Below are 22,594 nucleotides of genomic sequence, written 5' to 3' on the forward strand. Positions count from 1 at the left end.
TGTATTTTTAAATGAGTAGACTAAAACAAAATAGAAAACATCAAAATAAGTCACTCCTTGTAAGGTTAATATTTAACAGGACTTTTATATGAGGTATGCATGTGTGCATATATATAGATGCACACGGGATGACTTGTGTGTTATAGAACACACACTTTGAGGACACCATTTATATATCAGATAGCCAAGGTGACATCCTTCTATCAGTCGACCACATTGAAAGCCAAGTCCTGCCTCACAAAAGGCGGAAGCCACATGAGGATACCTGCCCCCTTTAGTTGTCCATAACTACAAAGCCATTTCCTCTGAATAGCCAAAGAAGAGATGGGAAAGAACTTCATAGGGTGTTTACTCTTGTGGGATAAATGCTCTTGAATCTTGTATTTTGGTTTGAAAGGAACATATACTAAGCCCCTAGATGAAATCTGTGTCGCTCCTTTTGGATAACATTAGCCCTCTAGCAATCATCCCTCACACATTTCTGTCATTTACCTTTGTATTCTGTGATCTCTGCTTCCTCCTTCTCTCTCTCCTCTTCCCTATACACCGAAACAGACACTCTTTCCTCTTCTTCAGAGTAGGACCATTCCTCCTCTGCAGATAGGTTAAAAGATAAGATTTGATTTAAACTCAGTGTGCTGGAATCCATCCAGTGGCCACGTGTTCACTACAGATGGATGAAGATCCTCCTATTTGCTTAGGAGATGGGACTTTCTAACTACAAGAGGCGGTGAGACATGTCACAAGAGGAGACTGAAGCCCAAGACCAAGAAAGATGCTTCAATTACTCCCCAGGGTATCCAAATGCAAAGTGATCTCTTTTCCAACACCTTATTCATTTTCTAAGAATGACTCAAGATCAAGGTAAATGCAAAAGATAGTTTCAGAAGCCGACAGCAGGCAGATGCATTCCAACACCAACACAAGATAAAAACAGATTTGGATGAAAACATTTACATCCTAAAGAGAGACTCCATAGGAGCATACAGGCACAGCCTTCCTCCCATCTGGTTATATACCTTCATGCCGCATGACTTCCACTCTCTGAGGAACTGCCACCGACAGTTTTTCTTCAGCAGTGAATCTTTTCTCTTCCACAACCGTTTTCTTAGAAACTTCAGCTTTAAGAAAGCATCAGTGTTGAAGCTTAAACATCAAGAGTTACCCCAATTCCCTTTCTCCCTAGAGTTTGGGAACGTCTTGCAGTATGCCACTTTCATTAGAAAAGTGGAAAAAGAAATTACACATCCCAAGAACACGCCCACGGAAGTCTCTCAGAAGCGAGACAAGGAGAGGCAGCAGGGAACAGACTCGACGAACAGAGCAAGAACTCACACACTAGAAGAGGCCTCTAGAAGACAGAGTAATCCTACCTCGGGGAGGAGCTTTCTTAGGGATGGGAACTGGGACAGTCTCCTCAGGGACAGGTTTCTTAGGTGGAGCCGGCACTTTAGAAACATTATGCACAGTTAGAGCTCTGGCACTCTCCCACTGGAGTCCAGCACAGACCACACCCACCCACGCTGCACCCCCACACCACAAAGCTCACAAGCCATCCTTGCCTTGAAGCATCCCCCTGTAAAAGATAGCTTTTGTAAGAAGGCCTGATGATACCTTTTGGTGGGGGAGCTTCTTCTTTTCGAGGAACAGGTCTTTTTTCTTCAGGAATTTTCTTCTTTGGTATTTCTGGCACTTGAAGAATATTTATTTTTTTTTTATAAAAATCTTATAAAGGTGAATGAACACAGAACAAGCAGGCCCATAAATGAAGACATGCAATTAAAGAAGCTTGGGAGAAAGATATGGTTATTTTATAGAGATGGGGTACCTGCTGGTGGTGGGGATTCCTCTCTTTGAGTAATGACGGTTATTTTTTCTTCGGTGACAACTTTCTTCTGCACTTCAGGAACTTGAAAAGACATTCGTAGAATTGGACTTATGTGTTTCAATGTAGCTAATATGTGGTTATTTTGAAAGAGACTAGACAGGTAGACAGACACTTTTGTGGCATTGTCACTGACCATAAAACATCCACTTTGAATCAAACAAACTCAGTTAACAGATAACATAAACTGTTTTGCACTCAAGACATAAAAATGGGGCTTGCTCTCTAGGCAATCCACCCTACCTTTAGCTGGAGGGGCTTCCTTCTTTGTCACAGGAACAGGAATCTTTTCTTCAGGAGCAGGTTTCTTTGGAGCCTCTGGGACTTAAAATTTTAAAATAGCAGGTCAGTGCCGGAGTGTTTCATTTCCAAAAATGGATACCGGCATATCCCCAATGCAACACACAGCACATTAATGTTATAGACTGCACTGGTACAATGCAGAAAGATCCCATTTCAAAGTCACGATATAGTAACTGCTACATACAATGTTTTAGAAGCATTTAAATGACGAAAATGTGTGATGTAACAGAAATGTGTATAGAATTCATTCTTTTATGTTAGTGTGGTGAGTGTGTGTGTGTGTGTGTGTGTGTGTGTGTGTGTGTTTCTGTGTGTGTGTTCATGTGTGTATAGATATGTATGTGTGTGTTTTGGGAGGGTAGGAATAACCTTGGGTGTTATTTCTTGGGTTCTGTGCACTCATTTTTTCCTTTAAGACAGGATCCCTCACTTGCTAAGAACTTGCCAAGCAGGCTAGAGACTCCCTGACTAGTGAGCCCCAGGGATGCCAATTGTCTCTACTCCCCCAATGCCCTAATTCTGTGATTATACAAGTGTCCCACACCATGCCTTTTTTTTTTTTTAATTAAATATAGGTACATGAGTTCTGAGTGTTGAACATAGTCAAGGCCAGCATTTTACTGACTTAGTTTTCTCTTTACCCCCATTGGTGTGATCTGATGAAAACAAATCAGTCAGTGGTTATACTAATAATATAGAGTGTGGGTAGACCATATAGAAAAAAAGTCTCTTTATACTTTGTTTTGAAAAGGGGATAAATCACGACACTTTGCGACCTTTTGAACGACAACTACAGTGTTGCAGAACACTCTTATCCATGCAACTTTCCACTGCTGACCACATTCTGAATTTCTGTTTCTGGTTGCCTAAAGTATAATCAAGACACAGGACACCCTCTGGAACAGGTCTTTCAGTAGGACAGAGTGCCAATGGCTTTGGGGACCTCTATGTCACAAAATGGTGTGTATGTATGCACAGGTGTTTTTCTGTGAGAACTTCTGTCATTTAGAATGTACTCCCAAATGTTTACAGTATGTTTGATTGATTTTAAGACATACAGGGAAAATAAGTGTCTAAACTCTGCCCTACTGCAGACTCGCCATCATGGGCTTTAAGGCAGAACAGCCGTCCGACACTGGGTTCATCTGTATCTAGGTGACACTCACTTCTACCAAGCCCCTCCAGTCCGCACAGCCTCCCCACAGTCGCCTCATAACCAACACACAACAGTATCTTAATGAAGAAGTCACATGCAAGAGTGAGAGAGAGAAAGATGCTTTGTTCTATAAACATGTCCGTAGAAGATATTTCACAAATCCTCCTTCAGGGTGATATTAAAAATTTAAGGTAGCAGTTTGACATAGCTACTTCTTTTAATAACACTTTTTGGGCACTGCCTTAGGAATGTTTAGAATCATAAATAATACATAACAAGAGTCTATCCCCAAAGGTGACACATGTTTGAAACACGAGGACCGTGCCAAAGAGACAAGAGTCGAGGACAATGTGGTACAGATGAAGCCTATGCAGAGCAGAGCTGGCCCCTGGGGCGATGGCTGTCTCCACGGGCAGTTCTGCATACCTTTTGGAGGAGCAGCTGGCTCTTTCTTCTTGGGAATAGGAACTGGCTTTTTCTCCTCTGGCACAGGTTTCTTGGGAGCCTCGGGAACTTTAAAGACAACATTGTTGAAACGGTGTCGAATGCTACAGTCTCCTTCTGAGACATTAAAGATTATAGTAGAGCATAAAGCCTCATTAAGAGCTTAAGAATTAGAAAGTAATTTAGTATGCTCTACTTGTGGCAGGATGGGAGGTTTAGTACACCGATACCAGGTAGACATCACACATGTGACGGGAGGCAGACAAATACCCACTTAGGATGGTCTGGCATCTGGAACTGTTATTAACATGTGTTACCACAAATTAATCAAAACGGTGGATAGAGAAGTAAGTATATGAGAGACTGTTTACTGACAACATTTGGTTAATGCACAGGTTCCCCACACAAAAGATCCAAAAAGACAGAACCCAAGAAATGTTATTCTACCTTTGGGTGCTGGGGGTTCCACCTTCTTAGGAATGGGAACAGGAACAACTTCTTCTGGAACTGGCTTTTTAGGTGGTTCAGGGACTTTAAGAGAAATGTACTATGTTCAAGAAACTGCTCATCTTGACAAGATGTACGTTCTTATATAGGAGTCAAGAGTAGATATTCCCCCTTTATGCCAGTTGGATGCAAGAGACTATGGTTTAGAAACTGAGATAGCAGAATGGCTTGGTAGAAAAGGGACAACTTATTTGTCACTTTTAATGGCAGAAGTTTCTACTTTCTCAGAAATAGATGGAAGAACTCTTGCTTCTTTTAAAGTCAGTTGCATGAGAACAATTGCATTAGGTGATATTAAATATTTTTTATATATTAAATTTGGCTTGGGAAAGAGGATGGAACCTTGGTGTAAAGTCTAGAGTGTTTCCCTTCCTTCCTTCCTTCCTTCCTTCCTTCCTTCCTTCCTTCCTTTCTTTCCTTCCTTCTTCCCTCCTTCCTTCATTCCTTCCTCCTTCCTTCCTTTCCTTCCTTCCTTCATTCCTTCCTCCTTCCTTCCTTTCCTTCCTTCCTTCCTTCCTTCCTTCCTTCCTTCCTTCCTTCCTTTCCTTTCTTCCCTTCCTTCCTTCCTTCTTCCCTCCTTCATTTCCTTCCTTCCCTTCCTTCCTCCCTCCCTTTCTCCTTCCTTCCGTCTCTTCCTTCCTTCCATCTCTTCCTTCCTTTGTTTCCTCTCTTTGTTTCCTTCCTTCCCTTCCCTTTCCTTCTTTCCTTCCTCCTTCCTTCCTTCCCTTCCTTTTCTTCCCTCCCTCCCTTCCTCCCCCCTCCCTCCCTCCATACATGGTCTTACTATGCTGCTCTAGCTGAGTGCTGGGACTTCACTACCTTGCCCAGTGGTTACTGTATCCTTTGCTTTCAGCCGTGGGGTAAACACTGATACCCTGGCTACCGTTGTAACTGATAGTCTCCAGTTCTGAGTTGGGAAGAGTTGGCCATTAGATCTCCAACATATTGCATTCTTGTTGCTCAAACAGCAGATGCCAACCACCACAGAAACACAGAGAGTGGTAAATGCAGAAAAAGAAGCTGTGTGTTTTGAGTATTAAAGAATTTCTAATTTAATTTAATTAAATTATAAATTTACAAAACTTAGTTTTTCATACTTCTGGTATATTAAACTCCTAACTGAGAAGATTTTTCACATTTGAAACAGGCTTTGGTGAGCTGGTGGCATTGGGGGGTGGTGTTCATCACATCTTATGTCCAAATACAAAAGTCACTGGATTGTAAGTGTCCAGAGACAAGAATGGAGCCTTGGGCAGTTCATGCCTGTCCTTTACTGTGGTCTTTCCACTTCCTCTTCCGGTGACTTCTCTGTCCACACAGACTCCAGATCTGTCAACTGTGTGACTAATTCTGACACTTATTATCAAGCGTAGTTTGATGCTGACTGTGAGTTTTGCTGAAAACATTTTAAACTTAGAATGAATTATTGATACCTTTGGGTGGTGGTTCAATCTTTTTGGAAACCGCGACATGAATTTTCTCTTCAGTGACAGTTTTCTTTTGTACCTCGGGGACTTTAAAAAAACACACACACACATTGATTACTGATTGATCATGTTGTGGATGGCGATTGTAATTTACTAAGAATACCAAGACAAGAGATTAAAGCTGACAGACATGAAAGGAGAAAGATGACAGGGAAATGCAAGGAGAAAGAAATGCCCACAGCCTCACGCATTAGGCAAGAAGGGATAAAAAGTCTATCTAAAACTCTGCGACTTGAGCTCTCAAGTTCCAAACTGCCATATACCTGTGACGGACACCTCCTCCTCTGTGTGAGAAGCAAAGAACATCTTTTCTTCGGAGATAACCATCTTCTTCGTATGCACAGCTGGTACTTTAAAAAGAGGATTGCCACGTCAGTGTTTCTTTTTCTAGGACGGGACATCCGATGAGACACACAGATGGCACACTATACGTAAATCTTTCAACACCGATTGAGTGGGTTAGTGCAGTAGATTAAGAACAAATTCGGTTTCAAGAAGAAAACAAATCATGTTTTGACCTGTTTGGTCAAAACAACTCATGCAGTCTTGTATCAAGCACTGTTAAATGAGAATCCAATAGACATAACTTCTTCACACACAACACACTACTTCCCCAAATCTATTAGGATCAATTCATATAAATTAGAGGGTGGGAAATATTATATGCAATGCAATACACTGCATGATAAAGTTAGAAGATTACTCATTAAACACAAAACCTCCCTTAAATTAAAAAAAGTAATATCTAAGCAAGACTAAAGGCAAAAATAGAGTTATTGAATTATACATAAGTATAACCCAACATAAAATGTGTGCTCTTAAAATGGGCAATTTTCATGGTGCTTTTGAATTATTTAGCAATGTATGTTCAGATATCCATACGCATAGATTACAATAATTGGAGCTTGTAACTTAAATAAAGATGTATACCTTTCACTTCAATTATTTCTTCCTGCACCGGAGTCCGGGAAGGTTTCTGTGGAATGATCTTCTTGGAAACTTCGGGTACTTTAAAAATATGTACAGATATATTTGTATTGTGAAGGATATTTCTTAGCCCCAAATTTTAAAAATATCTCCATTTAGATAACTATATAAATAATGCATGAGCATTATTATAAGTTATATCAGAGAACAGATGACTTATGTACATGTTACTAGAACATTCTATAAACGGTATCTATACCTTTGGTGACTTGAACTCTTTCTTCCTCCATTCTTCGAGAAGTCTTTTCAATTTTTTCAACTACTGGCTTCTTTACAACTGCAAATATTTTAAAGAAATTGCAGTACTTTTAGAATTTACTAAATTCTAAATATTTATCAAAATTCTCTCTTGTTCTTTATATACACATATATGTATGTATATATGTATGCAAATATATATATATATATATAATATTTTTAAAGACAGGTAGGTTTGGTGTTCTTAACTGTAAGCATAAGGTCCTGGGAGTGTTTATATTTATTTTAAATTTACTGTAACACTCTCTTATCTTAATATTTTTAATATTTCAAGTAGATAAAAATTCTTCAGAGAAAATTCATAGATACATTAAAGCTTAGAGAAGAAGTTGTATCTATTGGATTCAGCTGTTGATTTAGACAGCCTCGCCAAACAAGCCATGATAATGACAGGAAGACTCCAATTTGTTTAATGATTCTAATCACATACCTTTGGGAGGTGGTGCTTTCTTTTCAGGCACTTTGGCTGGGATTTTCTTCTCATGTAATTCTTTAATAAAAACACAAGACAAGCCGGGATGCTCAAATCAGTCAATTCTAATAGCCATGTTTGTTGCAAACGTTAAAAAGCTAAGAATAATTTATCATCCTGTAAAGAATCTGTCAGGTTGGGGAGCATATGGCTAATATAACTCTCCTGCAGAGTTTCAAAACTGAGTTAAGTGACAATGCAGTGAACTTTGAGCTTCTCAATTAGAAAACAGCAACTGAGATGTAGCCTTAGTCCTAGGATTAAATGGTTTCACCTGCAACATGAACGCTTAATTATAGCGGAAGATAAGGACTATTCTACAGACCAAATAATGCAAGGTCCATAAGCTTGGAGAAACTACAATGATCATTTTGTTTTTCTGTCATGCCCACTGTAAACCAGGTGATAGCATCAGAAGTAGAAGGAACTGAGTGAAAATGAGGAAGAGAGGAAGAAAAGCCACCCAGCGCATGCGTACCTTCATGAACCTCCTTCTGAACTTGAATGACTTCTCTTTCTCGGTAAGTCTCTTCCCACTCCTCCTCCCCTTCATCATAGCCCTCTTCCCTCTCATAGTATTCTTGCCCTTCTTCGAAGTCTTCCTCCCACTCCTCGTGGACTTCCTTTTTAGCTTCCACCTTGATCTCTTCATAGTCTTCATCTGGCTCTTCATAATAGGGTTCCTCGTATGGCTCTGTGTATGGCTCTGTCTCCAGTTCCTCATAGGGCTCATCCCAAGGCTCTATGTGAACTCTTTTCTCATAGACTGCTTGCTTACTCTCATACACAGCCTCTTTTTCTTTGTGAATCTCTTTCTTCCTAGTGATAGTTGTTATTTTTACTTCTTCAGCCTTGGAGGACACATCAATAATTTCAGAAGCTGAAAAATGAAAAGAATGTGGGGGGGAGGAGAAAAAGGAGGGGAAAATCATATTAATTACATCTGTCGAAAGGCTTCATTCAAAGGAAATCCACAGCCATTCAGTATCGAGCACTTCAGATGCTGTGGTATTAGACTGATAATCTCTTATGGTTTGATTTGTATGGATTCTGTTTTATTAACCAGGCAACGTGACAGTATCAGGATGCTCTTCGCCCTTGATTTGAGGATTTTCTTCTAGTGTCAAAAGTATGGATTCAACAGATGACTTCAAATTGATAGCCCTTCCATTGTTCTATGTGAACTCCTGTTTGGAGAGATTCTAGTAACTTCTCACGGAACACTAAAGACTTGATAACATTAACAGCGTTATAGAATCTAGAGTAAATGTTTCTGCAGTTAATCTTTAGTTCTCTCTTTCTGCGAAAGCATTTCTTTTGGAACCTACTTTTTTTTTATGACTCACTAGTCAGTTGAATAATGACAAATGAAAAATTAGGTAGTCAAAGCAATTCCCATTTTTTATAGCACAGATTTTAAAATGTCCTTGAGATCAGCATTATTTATAAACCCTGAATACTTGTGTGTATTACAAAGTAAAATTTAGAGAGGGCTCTTTCCTTTCCATCTCGCACTGCTGTGCGGGCCCCCGCCCTGGCCCCGCCCCTGGCCCCGCCCCCTCTGTGGCTGCAGAGGTGAGGAATAACCACTGTTTCCAGCACTCTTCACAAAGGCAGAGAGGACTTGACACTTTTACAACAACCAGGAAGCCTAATAGTAAAAAATAATAAAGAGGATCCATGCAAAATTCAAGAGTAAATAATCAAATGCTTAATAACTCCTTTTTACTTGCCTTTTGCTGGAATCATGGGAGTAGGAGGCGGGGGCTTCTTGGCAACTTTTGGCCCTTGAAAAAACACAGAGTGCATGCTTATTTTTAGACTATGTATTGTTTAATGTCTACCAATTTAGAGCGTTATCGCGGTCATTTGCATAATGAATTATTACTAATGCAGCACCCCTTACAGGCACATCATGGAACCCTCATCATGTCCACGCTAATGCAAGCCGGTATGTCAGGTCAGGTTACCAAAATGCTCAGAGGCTGGCAGGCACTTCATTCCAGTTTAGGCCGCTTTTAAAGAATTCAAATGTAGAAGAAATAGCGAAGGAATGTATAGTGTGTCTAGTGCTTAAAACCCACGCTTTTGCCTTTTCCAGATATTAATTATAAAATTTGCCAAACACCCATGCTTTCCAAGTGACCACTCAGGAAGCCTATGTGGAGGATGGTGCCTGTGCTCTGGGTAGGAGGCTGCTGTGCTTTCCATGTTCGTGAAGAGGGTTAGAACTACTTTTTTTTTTTTTTTTTTTTTTACATTAGTCATGTAAATGTCTTCCATCAACCTTGCAAGATGTATTGTATTTCCTCTAAAGATGCTGTTTTCTTCCTTCAAATGCTAGGATAAGGAAAAGCAGTGAAGGGTCCTGAGCTGGGCTGCAGCAGCATCATGTGACACTGATGTCCTGAACTCCTGAACCCCTGAAGTCCTGCTAGGAGGACTTGGTCAAGAGCTGCCCCAGGACTAGAGGGGAAGGTCTCCTTCAAACCATCTGCTCGCTGTAGATGGCAAGCATTCATTCTCCCGCCATCGGGTGCCAGAGGCAGGCATGGCCACAGGGATAGTAGTCGAAGAGGATGAGAGAGATGAGGGGAGATTTACCACCTGTGACTCCGATTCTTGCCCTTCCGGTTTCCTGCACTCATAAGTACTTATCCACCATGAAAACCTTAAAACCCACTTTTTGGCTATTTTTTTTATTTGATTTTTAAAGGTCTTTTTTTTTGTTGTTGTTGTTGTTTTGTTTTTTTCTGGAGCTGAGGACCGAACCCAGGGCCTTGCGCTTGCTAGGCAAGCACTCTACCACTGAGCTAAATCCCCAACCCCGCTGATTTTTAAAGTTTATTATAATACCTGGTGGAGGTGGTGCCTCTTCCTTGGGCTTTGCAACAACTTTTTTGGTATCTTTCTTCACAGACTTTTGGGTCACTTAAAAAAAAAAAGTCAGATATAAGTAATGTAAATGTTTTAAGGACATTTCAATTTTATTTTCCAGATGCTAGTGAAAACAAGAGAAAATAAACTTTATTGGCAGATACTTGCTTCAGAAAAATTAAAAAAAAAAGATTTTGGAGGGAGGTAGATAGAATATATAGTGTGGTTTTGTATGTCCTTTGATTGTAGGATTGTACGATGGGAAAGAGGTAGCATTAGCGGAAGATGAAGGATAGAGAAGGTATGCTTTTCCTGTGTTTCACTTGAGTGTGGAGATCAAATTTGTCAGGAGAATAAAAACAGAATAGTAGAATTAAAGTCCAACCCATGTTATACGTATGGGGTGTGGCTGCTGCTTGCTAGCTGTACATTCTGATCATGGTTCCTAACCATATTCTCCATGGCTGCTAGGATTTGTAAACAGGGAACATACCATTTGGCTTTCAAAATCTGATTTAAAGTCTCAGGTTTTGCAATGAATACCAGCAGCCATGTGGACATTTCGATTTAAAGGCCAAATAATCTCTTAACAGCAATTATTGCTTCTGACCACAAAAACATCATGAATCTAACTTATGATTTCTGATCATTCTTCTCTGTGCCACCACCAGTAGATGATAGATATTCAAGTAGGTTCATATAAATTACAAACATGTTTCTCTCTTTTATTAAAAGTATATTATTCACAAGATTGCATGAAAAATATTGAATTTCTTTCAAACTGGCTGAAAAATAGCTCAAGCATTTAATATCAGTTGCCGAGGGCAGACATTAGGAGACTTACGTGTCACACCCATTATGTTATTATAGTGAAAGTGACCCAAGGTTATGGGAAAACCTAACTTTGACCAGTAGGCTTTTTTATAGCTATGCTGAGAGAATTAATTCTCCCAGCAACTTTGAATTTGTAACTCCAGGAAGTCTCAGGCAACTTGTTGTGTGGGCTGCCTAGCTTCAGAGTGTAAATAGTCCCCAACAACTCCTTAAGTGTTCAGCATTGGAGATGGTCAACTCCTTGGCACACTGAAGGGCTCTTCTATTTTGTTTGGCCTTTGAGACAGGATCTTAGTATGTAGCCCCATCTGGCTTGTCTTATGGGCCTTTTGCCTGTGGTGGTTGGCCTGTCTCTGTCTGCCGAGCTGGGATCACGGGTGTCTACCAGTTTACAAACACAAATACACCTCCCACAAAAGACCCAATCAAGTATGTCAAAGATATTCTCAGCCATGTTTTGTAGAAACAGTGACTTACAGAGAGTAGTTAAAAGTATAACTGAAGAGAAAACAAACTGCAACTTTCAGTTTGCCTCTCAACAAATACGGTGTATTTCTATAAGCTGCCCAACGAACTGGTTAGTTGTTAAGCATAGTAGTCAGGGGCATGTGAAATAAACTTAATTTTAATTAACATCTAAGTTATTCCCTTGCAATATTTTAAAACTAAGCATAGTGTTTGAGTTAACCTGATAATTTTCAGAATTTCAAACCATATAGTAGGAATAGCATTTTGAAGTCAGTTCTGCTTCTTGACCACAGGAGGGAGCACGAGCTATATGAAGTCACATTTTCACAGTCAGTGGAATTCTTAAGTTTTACCACTTTAGTTAGTGTGATACCTTCCATATGTTTTCCTGGTGGCTTCTTCTCTTCGGGTAATGGCAGCAGAAGTGGGATGGAAGGAGCAACCGCAGGAGGGATTTCTGGGATAAAATACATATCAGCACCATGTTTTAAGAGATGTCTCATGTCTCATTTTATCAACTCAGGCTTAATTGGAACAAGCAACATCAATAACTATCATGGTAACTGCATGTTTTCTCTGGTTTCTAAGTAGACAGTGGAGGGAGTGATGTGGAATTTTAGTGCTCTATGCCCAGATGGCAGGGGTAGGGCCTTACCTTCAGGTGGAACTGCTCTGATAGGCATGGTTGGAATCGGAACTCTGGAATCGGGAATATCTGGAAGTAACACATAGTGATAAGCACTGGGGAGCTGATAACACATGCTCATTGTTTGGGTACTCTCAACAGCAACCATCAGCATGCAGACACAGTGATAGTTCATGTTCTACCGCTCATGGCACACAGTTCAGTGCTTAGGAGAACTTGCTTAATTCTGTATTCACTCTATCTGTATGCTTGTACTAGCAACTTTCTATCTCCCTTTTCCCAGATTCATAAAGTGGAACATTGCACTTTGCTCGAAATTATTTTACTGAGTAACATTTTACTGAAAAGAGAAATGGTAACTTTGTATATTTTTATTGGGCTTCTGTCTTTATAAAACGACACCAACACTGAACTTATTGTAAGAAGAAAAGAAAAAAAAAACTTACCAGGAGGCTTCATCTCAAGTTTTATTTCTGCAAAAGAAAAAGAGAGTGTTTTGGTATGTAGAAGAGTCTGGGCATGATGCTAGCCTTCAGGACTGTGGCGTGTTCACACGGCCTGCCCTCACCTTTGGTGGTTAAGTACAGCTCTGCAGTACTTCTCGCCTCGCCTCTGGGCTCCAGTCGGGCAATTACTGAATAGACGCCTGGAGAGAACAATCATCGGACATTAGTTTCCTAATACACTTCTTTAGTTAAATACAATGTGCTTGTTTATACCTGTATTTTCTCTTTGTTTTAGAAGTACATAACATAGCATACTTAAAGGGTGGAAATACCAAAAACAGGTGAAGGTGATGATTATACATTCACTGGCCAAGTGTCCACACAATTACCTTCATCATCTGGGGTCACATTGTGGATAGTCATGTAATGGCAGCGGCCGTCATTCCTAAAGTTGTATTTCTGGCTCTCAGTCAGCTCTGTTGGTCCTTTGTACCAGGTCACTATGGCGTCATCAAAGGACACTTCACACTCAAAAGTAGCAGACTGGTGCTCGCTCACCACAATGTTCTGTATACGCTTTGTAAACTGGATTGGTTCAGCTGTTTAAATCCAAAGGGATTCAACGTTAGATTATATAGACAGGAATCTCTGTTACTGTGATTTCTCTACTTAAAAGTTCTTGGTGGTTGAGATGGGGTTTCATTATGTGGCCCAAACTGGTATGCTCCTGCCTTGATCTTCCAAGTACTGGAATTATAGGGTATACAACATGTGCCAACACACCCAGTGAAATTAGCTTATCTATCTATCTATCTATCTATCTATCTATCTATCTATCTATCTATCTATTTTTGTGGTACTATCGTTGAACCAGGGGCCTCCCAAAGAATTGCTATATCATCCCAAGTACTTTATTTATTTATTTTTGAGACTAAGTCTAGCTAAGATTCTCAGGCTGACCTCAAATATGGCATCTTCCTGCCCCAGTCCAGCCTTCCAAGTGTCTGGGATGACAGGTATGTGTGACCATGCTTGCCTTCTAGTTTTATTCGCTTATAAAATAATAGGAAACCCCCAATGCAAGCTTAGAATAATAGTGACACATTCTTGTATTAGTAATCAAACTGTTCCAATTCTTCAGGGCATTCCTACAGGATTGATAGAGAATGTAAGGAAATCCCCAAGAGTCCTTAAAATATTCATATGAAGGAGATGCCGGAGGGAGATTTGAACCCAAAGTCAAATTAAATTTCAAAACTGTTCATGCAATAAGACAGTTTCTAACAGAGAACAGATAAGCTATCCTGCAGTCAGTTCCTCTGTGAAGCCTTTTCTTACCTCGAGAAAATCAGTTTTTGTTATTTAGGATCTAGAATTTCCTCTTTTATAGAGATTTCCCTGGGGAATGATTTCAAATTCAACAGGAAATTTGCAATTCTAAATTTCAGAGGACTTGTTAGAGTTCAGAAACCCACTTTTTGAGCATAGAGCGGTAAATATGAAGGCACCAACCCCCAGGGACAGCATGTGCTCTTAGGAGCATGGCTAGGAGTGGGCAGACTCTCTGAATGTTATCTGGAAATCTGTGACTACACACATCACAGTATCATGTGCCTCTTGCAGAAAATGATATTCTGGTGAGCTTTGTCATCAGTGAATATATTTAAGACATTCACTCATTTAGAAAATGATAAGCACTTTCAACTTTAGTCTAATGTGAGGCTATTTAACTTTTTTTAAACTTTAAAATGAGGCACTAATATTCATTGTAAAATAATTCAGGAACTCAAAATGCCTCTGAAAATTAGATTAATATAATTTTGTTTTAACAATTGAAATGGTGCCAAATAATGAGACACAGTACAAAATTTCTCTGGATGGTTCAAGGTCAGCTGCCTAAAACTTAACTATGAAGAAATTAAGCATTCTTGCTCTTTAAGTCAGAAATTTTACTTCAGAGAGGCAGAAAGTGGGAGTAGAATTCTTAAGTGAAATCACTATTTTTTAAAAAAAATTACTTATCACATGTTGTTAATTTTATCCATAAAGTCAAAATAAGTCTCACAAACAGAGTAGCAATTACCAATCACAATGCTTTAGATTTATATCTGCAACTTTTTGCTGTTTCCAATATTGTCCTCTAGGATCCATAGTTACCAGTAAGAGAATTATAAAATTTAGCTTTTAAGAAGAAAACAACCATTAAAAAAATCAAATGAGGCAGAGGCAGGCAGATCTCTGTGAGTTCGAGGCCAGCCTGGTCTCCAAAGCGAGTTCCAGGAAAGGTGCAAAGCTACACAGAAAAATCCTGTCTTGAAAAACAAACAAACAAACAAAAAAAATCAAATGTCAGTCTAGATTAAAATCCGATTTTTATCTAAAAGAAATGCAGGGTTGAATACTTTCCTTTTGAATTGTATGGATTTTGTCATAAGGACAAGTGTGTGAATCTGTGGCAGCGGGGGAGGAGGGGCGGATGAAGACATGAACCCTCTGAGATTTATTTGAAGGGGATACTGCAGGGGCCGAAGGACATTTCCTGGTACCCTGTGCTCAGCCAGTAACTGCCCAGGTTTTCACCCACCTTCAATTCTGAGCTCTGCTGACGTCTCCAGGTCCTTGTGCCTGCAGGTGTACTGGCCCTGGTCCTCTGCACGAACATCTGCGATGGTCAGTTTATGGACCTTGTGTTCCACTTCTGTTTTTACTCTGCCTTGGGGCTTAAGGATTCGGCCGTTTCTGAACCACTCGGATTTCACATTTGGCACAGAAAACTGACAGGTCATGGTACAAGTCTGGCCTTCTTTCAAAGTAACATCCTGGAGATGCCGCTCCCAAGCAGGCTCTGGTGTGATACAGGAACACATGTTGCTCAGCATCAGCACATGATCACAGACAGCATCACGCGCAACAGCAATCTCACAAGGCTTTTAAGATGGTTTCTAACTTACCGATCACAGTCAGCTTGGCACTAGCAATGTGGGGACCGCAAACCAGCCTGTAATTGCCCTGATCTTTAAGCTGACAGTTTTTGACTCTGAGGGTATGCCGGTCACCATCAATGCTTATTTCATATTTGTCACTGGGCTCCAGTTTTTCAGTCCCTTTGTACCAGGAGAGCTTGATTTCCGGATAATTAATCTTGATGTCAATTTCAAAGACAGCATCATTATCTTTCAGAACTGTCTGGTTTTCAATATCCTTGATCAAGGTGACAGGCTAGAAGAATTAACATGTGTTAGTCATCATTCCTTTATAATTCCCAGTAATAATTTTGTACATTTTATTATTAGCACAGTTCATTTTACCTCTGTCTGTGTCAGCCTTTGCTGAATAAATGATACAAGTTCCTCAAATTCCTTTTCATCTCTCTCTGACTTCTCTAGTTCCTCAATTTCCTGAGGGGAAAAATAAAACATGAGAAACAAGAATTTGAATTAGCAGGTACATGACTATGATTTACATTCTTTAAACTTTTAAAAATTTTATGTGTATTAGTGGTTTTTAAAGGTTTATTTTTATTTATGTGTATTGGTATTTTTTAAAAAGATTTATTTTTCTTTCATGTGTATGTGTGTTTTGCTGGCATGCATGTATGTACACCATTCAAGTGTGGCTGTAAGCCAGAAGAGGGCATCAGATCCCGTGGAGCCGGAGTTGGAAACGGTTGTGAGCTGCCATGTGGGTGCTGGGAACTGAGCCTGGGTCCCCCGGAAGAGCAGCTAGTGTTCTTAACCACTGAGCCATCACTCTACCCCTCTGACTTCCGTTTTTGCTGTTTGTTAGGTTATAATACAGTTTATAGCTAGGTTATGGTGAACTGTTTCCTAGAAATGGAATGTTTTAGGTATTCAAGGCATTCTGCTAATATGAAAGGCGTTGGCTGTCTCAACTATGGATCGTTTCTCAGGATGCAGCTGCAATGAGGGACATACCAGCCTGTGAGTCTCCTCCTCTTGACTCTGCTTCAGCAGCTCAAAGGCTTGAAGGAGGCCCCGGAAGTCGGTGATTCCATACATGCGCGCATATTTCTCATATTCTTTAGGATCCACATTTTTGAGAAGCTCCATGATGTCAATTTCTTCCTCCTCTCCAGATCCTTTCTTTAGGGCTGGAGTCCTGAAAAAAAAAAGTTAATGTCAATCATGTGTCTTCCATTTAGTGGTTTGAACTGTCTGTCATGACTCAAAGATGTTCAGTCTCAGTATTTTATCTCGCTATATGATAGCTGAATGTTCTTTAGTAAGAAATGCTAATTTTACCATGTGGACCAAAACAATAAAAAAAGTCAGTTTGGTGATGGGATGGATGAAGACTGGAGTGTTGTTACAGTGTTGAAATCTGATCAGTGACCTGAAGAAAGGGAAGAATACGGACATGTGCCCATTAGCCTTGTTATCAGGAGCTCAATCAATGATAGTTATGTGAAATATCAAGTGAAAACTTAAATATCACATGCTATGAAAAAGAACTGTGGAAAGGAAAGGTATGTGATAATTCAATAACTATGGTGAAACACAAATTATTTTGAAATTATTGTTGATTATGGAAATGTGTAAAATAATTGATCTAGGAAACTATAGCATAAAAAAACTTATAAAAGCAAGCCTTCCAGATTTGGACACGTAGTATTTGGCCATTTCCTTTTGTTTAAAAGCTTTTGGATGTATCTCACTCTTTGCTTCTCAGCATCATTCAGAAGCAAATCCCACCAGCCCACTGCATTCCACTTAAATGTGACTGGCTAACTGGTCACTCACTCACTCCTCAGCCATGTTGTTCTCTATACTGAGTAGCAATAGCTGGTCCTTGCCTCCTGAGGACCCTTTGTGAGGAAGAGGTCCTCTTCACAGTTCTGAGTGGACTTACTTTTTCAGCATCGCGCGAAGATCACCTTCAATCTTCTCCTGCTTCTTCCTCTCGTCCACCTGTAGATTGACATTACTTTCGATTTCACCGTGTTTGTTAAAGGCAACACATCGGTATAAGCCAGAGTCGGTTTTTGTGGTGTCACGGATCTCCAGCTTCGATTCGTCGCCTTTCTGGTGGATCAGAATGCGACCTCCTTGGTTCAGCTGTCTCCACTTTCCTTTCGTCCATTTAACGTTCGGGATTGGGTCACCTCCAACTTTTGCAATGAATGTGGCAGTAGTTTCTAAGGAAAGGTGAAAACAAATTCATTCCAAAGTGAATCTTGCCCAACCAGTGCTTTTGAAATGAAATCAGTAGTATACCCTGGATGATGCCATACACTTACTTTCCACTACTCGGATACTCTGAGGCTCTGATACAAAAAAGAGTTTTCCATCCACTGCTGCCTTCTTAGCTGCTGGGGCTGCCGCTGGTTTTTCTGAAACACATGTTTCCATGTTTTGTTACTACAAGAACTTGAAAATCGTAATAAATACTCTGGTGTATAAAACAAACTTGAAGAGCTTGGGAGTGTCATAAATACTATTCACTCCAAGACCCACTAGCTGTGAGTTATAAGTGACAAAGCAGTTTCATAGACCTTCATTCCAGTGAGGGCTAAAGTAGGTTGAGCTATAATGGATTACTAGCATCCAATCTGGCATTTATAGACTTTATTGCATACATTTCCCCTGGACTATGACACCAAGCTATTTCCCATTGCATCAGCATGGCATCGTTTTGGGAACTACACTGAATATATCCTTGTGGATATGCTGTGAGAGTTTCAAGAAATAGGCTGGTGAACTCTGGGTAACTTTAAATACTTCGTATTGACACTATTTCCATTAAATCACTGGATACTTTCACTATAAGAGGGCTGCAGATTACAAATGATGAATAACTGATGTGTGTGATTCATCTGACTCCATTCCATGGGCAGTTTCTGTTTCAATGCACACTTTCTTGGTATCTGTACCTTTAATAGTCACTTTGCACTTGGAAGTATCACTGCCGGCCACATTGGAAGCCTTGCACACGTAATCTCCCGAATCCGCTTTAACCGTCTCCTTGAGTTCCAGCACAGCCGTCCCGCTAGCAAAGCTGAAGCTGCATCTGTCTGAAGGCTTTATCTCTCTGCCAGCTTTCAACCACTGGATTCGAATGGGCTCTGATCCCTGCACATGGCAGCTGAGCTGGACAAAATCCCCTTCGTTGGCTGTTACTGGAGTAAGTTGCTGGTCAAACACAGGCGGCTTCTTAGGCTCTGGAATCGAAAAGGCATTTTCAAGAGGAGGACAGAAAAAAAGTGAAAGATACATTATGTTTCATGAAAGAAATAAAAAAAGGGGGGGCCAAAACAGCTTCCCTCCAACAGGTGACAGTGGACACTTGTGGATGGCATTATAAGACACAGTTTATTCCTCTTTAGGCAATTGTTAATGTTTGTTGGGTTAAAAAAGGGGGAAGGAGGAGATTTAAAAACTTGCAAAGAGCAGCTGCCATGCTGTCCACAAACCACCACAGCATCTGTGTCCTGATTAAGCTCCACAAATACTATGCTGGCACTGCCATCCACGTCTGTGCTGTGTGGCATGATTTTGACTCTTTCAGAACTACAGGCAGCAGCACTTTTGGCCAAACTCTAACACCTAAAGGCTTGAGGGAATGCTGCTTGTGTAGAGCAGCAATGATCGTTGACTCATGCAGAAGAAAGCCACCATCAGGAGCACGGATGTGCCCAAATCGTAACGAGATTTTCTCTGATGTTCATTTTTAGATTTTTAAATGCAACTAAATTTGCTCCAAGCCCCAAAAATACTAAGAGTTGAAGCTGAGTGTTTAACTGAAAACAAAGACAGGAGTGTGAGTTCCATGACACAATGGACATGTGTGACGTAATGCTTTATCGGAGCTCTAGTGTCCAATGGTTCCGAGACCCACAGATAAAATAAGGCTACATTCATGATTACCACTTCTGGTATCTACTACTTCAATAAACCCCTACGGAAAAATAGCCCCAGATTTCCATAGAAAGTATCATCTACTCAATGGCAAAGCATCATGAGAATAAATCTCTTTTCATTTTAGTACATGTACTGAAACTAGATTCATTTCAGTTTTATCAGATAAATGATAAAATCTGAATCTGTAGCCAGGACAGCTGAGCAATATTAACCTAGTCACACTAGTAGCCTCCTAATGATATTGGTTCATCAGTACATTCTGAGGTGGCCAGCCGGCTCCCCTGCAGTAACCATTCAACACTTTTCTAGAAATCTGGCTTGTGCAATAATTATGTGGGTCTGTAAACTTTTTATCTGGCTGAAGCCATTATAGTTAGAAAATCAGATAAGAGAGATCTGAAAGAATGCAAACGTCTTCCTTTCTTAAAATAATAGCCCTGAGTTTAAGTATATCTTTTATAATATATAATATTCTACCCAAATATTGGTTTTTGAGCAAATTTTACTATTTTGTCTGGTGTTACTATTTAATTTTAGACCAAAAGATAAGAGTAATGTATACTAAACAATGATTCTTTACAAACAAAAGGAAATGTTTCTGATTGTAGCTGGGAGTAAGCAAGGTCAATGTGATAGTCTGTGACAGGTTTAAAACATCTTCAAGTGCTTTTCCTCAAAATACCCTCACACACGTCAAAGAAGGTTTTGAATTCTAGCTGCTTGAGAGAATTTAGGGACATGACTTAGAAATCTGATATTTGAGTCCATTTATTAAGTGGAGTCACATAATAAAATTACAAGTCATATGTTTTTAGCAAACACATATGGAATGATGACAGTCTATTGACTAACGCACATTTTTGTCTGTGGCTCTCCACTGAGCCCAGACTTCAGACGATACACACGTGGAAGTGTGTGAAGAGAAACCTAACGGCCAGAGCTGTGACGACAACTCACCTTTGATGACAATGGAGGATGTGCACAGGGCAGAGCCTGCATCGTTTGTTGCCTTGCAGGTATACAAGCCTGCATCGGCCATGCTTGCTCGCTTGACTTGAAGCAACAGCGCATTGTTCTTGAAAGTGATCTCACAGTTGGAAGTCGGATGGATCTCTACATTATTTTTGTACCAAGCAACAGTTATAGGCTGGGAACCTGCCACACGCCCTTCCAATTTGAATGAATTCCCTTCTGTCTCTTCCACGGTCTCAGAGAGTTTTTTGGTGAAACTTGGTGGGATTAGGCGCTCTGTAAGAAATTAAAAAGATAACTGAAATGAATATAGACGTAAGTTATTACCATGAGGCTTTCAAGAGGGGGGAGTCCTGTTTTTAGTTAAATATCAGGGAAAACTAGTCAAATCCAGCATAGCAACTCATGCACCTGAGCGATTCTTCTCTCCACAGCTAATCCTCAGCTGTTCTCTGACAGGATGGCTGATGGAAATGATTGACAGGCAATTACAGAACCAGACATTTGAAAGAAGAAACACTCAGTCTTAAGGTTAAGGAGGACATATCAACTTTTAGGACTAAATGACATCAGTTTCTCTTTATGCAAATCTCTCTATCATAACAAGCCTGGTGCTGTGAAAGCCGTTAGGATATACTCTCAAATGACTGCCCTCTGTTGGACCCCATGCAGAATCAACTCTACCTTTTATATTAAGTTGGGCTGTGCAGGAGTCTTTTCCCACTTCATTCACGGCATAGCAGGTGTACTGTCCAGAGTCACCCTTGTCCACTTTAACAATGGTCAGGTGCGCACTGTTTTCCAGATAACTGATCTGGTAGTTCCCGCCACTTCGTATCTCTCTGTTGTCCTTGGCCCAGCTGACCTTGATGGGCTGCGTTCCTGTGACATGGCACTCCAAGTCAGCACTTTCTCCTACCACAGCATCCACAGGGGCCAGAGGAATATCGAAGAAGGGTGGGTTCTTCCCCTCTAAGGAGAGATTACAAGGAGAAGGTTTCATTTCGGGTTCCAGACTTGGGCCATGCCCTTTGAAGAAACAGCAATGTTTCCTTTCAAATTTTGTATGTGATTACAAAAATTTCAACGACGCAAACATACGTCTAAGAATCCACAAACCTGTGAGGATGAGTTTGGCGCCAGAAGAAGCAGAACCTATGGGATTTGTAGCAGTGCAAGAGTACTGGCCTGCAAGACTCCGGTCTGTTTTAAAAATGTTCAGAGTGGCGATGTTGTCTAAAAATGATGTTTGCACATTGGGGCTATCTTTCAACGGCTTGCCGTCTTTGTACCAAGCCACGGAGATGGGCTCTGAACCATTTATGGCACATTCAAAAACCACTGGCAATCCCACGGTCTCTTGCACATCTCTCAGTTGTCGAGAAAAGGATGGTGGAAGTTTTTGCTCTGTAGGAACAGGATTAAAGCAATGAACACAGCCCCATGTTTTAAATTTAGTTATAGCCATCCTGCAAATGTACAGGAATTTCCCTAAAAATTTGAGGGAGTCTGAACAGCTCTTGAATGAACTTGAGATGGAAAAGAACATGTGAGTTATTGGAGAAGTTTGTACAGTAGGAGGCACAACACAAAACAACAACAAAACCTGTAAGCTAACAAGATGCTGCTCAGCTAGAGGCCTGTCTCTGGTCACCTGGCAGAACCTCCTGCTTATTAAATTGCCTTCTAGCAATCTGAATGAGACAGGCATGGTGTGAATTTAAAAACACACATCATATATATTCCTTTAATATTTATAGAGGCAAATGGTAGCATGATCTTTCTAACTGAATATTTTGCCATCTCCCTATATACAAAGGATGTAGAAAAAGTGGATCCAGGTGTGGCAGTACACACTTATAATCTCAGCACTTGGAGGGAGAGGTAGGAGGATGATCCATAAGTTGGAGATCCACCTGTCCAACGTGTCAACCTACTGAGTTTCATCCAATAGGAGATACATAGTAAGATCCT

The 22,594-nt window shown here is 40.3% G+C and overlaps 1 protein-coding gene across 1 annotated transcript in view; it reads right to left on the reverse strand.

The window, feature by feature from the left end:
• Positions 1-22,594, reverse strand: part of Ttn (titin) — a 272,282-nt gene that overhangs the window by 154,507 nt on the left and 95,181 nt on the right. Inside the window, 31 exon segments of the mRNA XM_059260758.1 lie at positions 493-594; positions 1,020-1,121; positions 1,374-1,448; positions 1,615-1,692; positions 1,829-1,909; positions 2,129-2,209; positions 3,771-3,857; positions 4,236-4,319; positions 5,729-5,809; positions 6,046-6,132; positions 6,713-6,790; positions 6,969-7,046; positions 7,458-7,517; positions 7,978-8,379; positions 9,233-9,286; positions 10,356-10,430; positions 12,052-12,135; positions 12,334-12,393; positions 12,771-12,797; positions 12,893-12,970; positions 13,160-13,369; positions 15,355-15,615; positions 15,722-15,989; positions 16,079-16,168; positions 16,706-16,889; positions 17,640-17,925; positions 18,028-18,120; positions 18,661-18,948; positions 20,606-20,896; positions 21,305-21,592; positions 21,740-22,027. Coding sequence (XP_059116741.1) covers positions 493-594; positions 1,020-1,121; positions 1,374-1,448; positions 1,615-1,692; positions 1,829-1,909; positions 2,129-2,209; positions 3,771-3,857; positions 4,236-4,319; positions 5,729-5,809; positions 6,046-6,132; positions 6,713-6,790; positions 6,969-7,046; positions 7,458-7,517; positions 7,978-8,379; positions 9,233-9,286; positions 10,356-10,430; positions 12,052-12,135; positions 12,334-12,393; positions 12,771-12,797; positions 12,893-12,970; positions 13,160-13,369; positions 15,355-15,615; positions 15,722-15,989; positions 16,079-16,168; positions 16,706-16,889; positions 17,640-17,925; positions 18,028-18,120; positions 18,661-18,948; positions 20,606-20,896; positions 21,305-21,592; positions 21,740-22,027 — 4,401 coding nt within the window.

This window comes from Peromyscus eremicus, chromosome 4, assembly GCF_949786415.1.
Source record: "Peromyscus eremicus chromosome 4, PerEre_H2_v1, whole genome shotgun sequence".
Lineage (NCBI taxonomy): Eukaryota > Metazoa > Chordata > Mammalia > Rodentia > Cricetidae > Peromyscus > Peromyscus eremicus.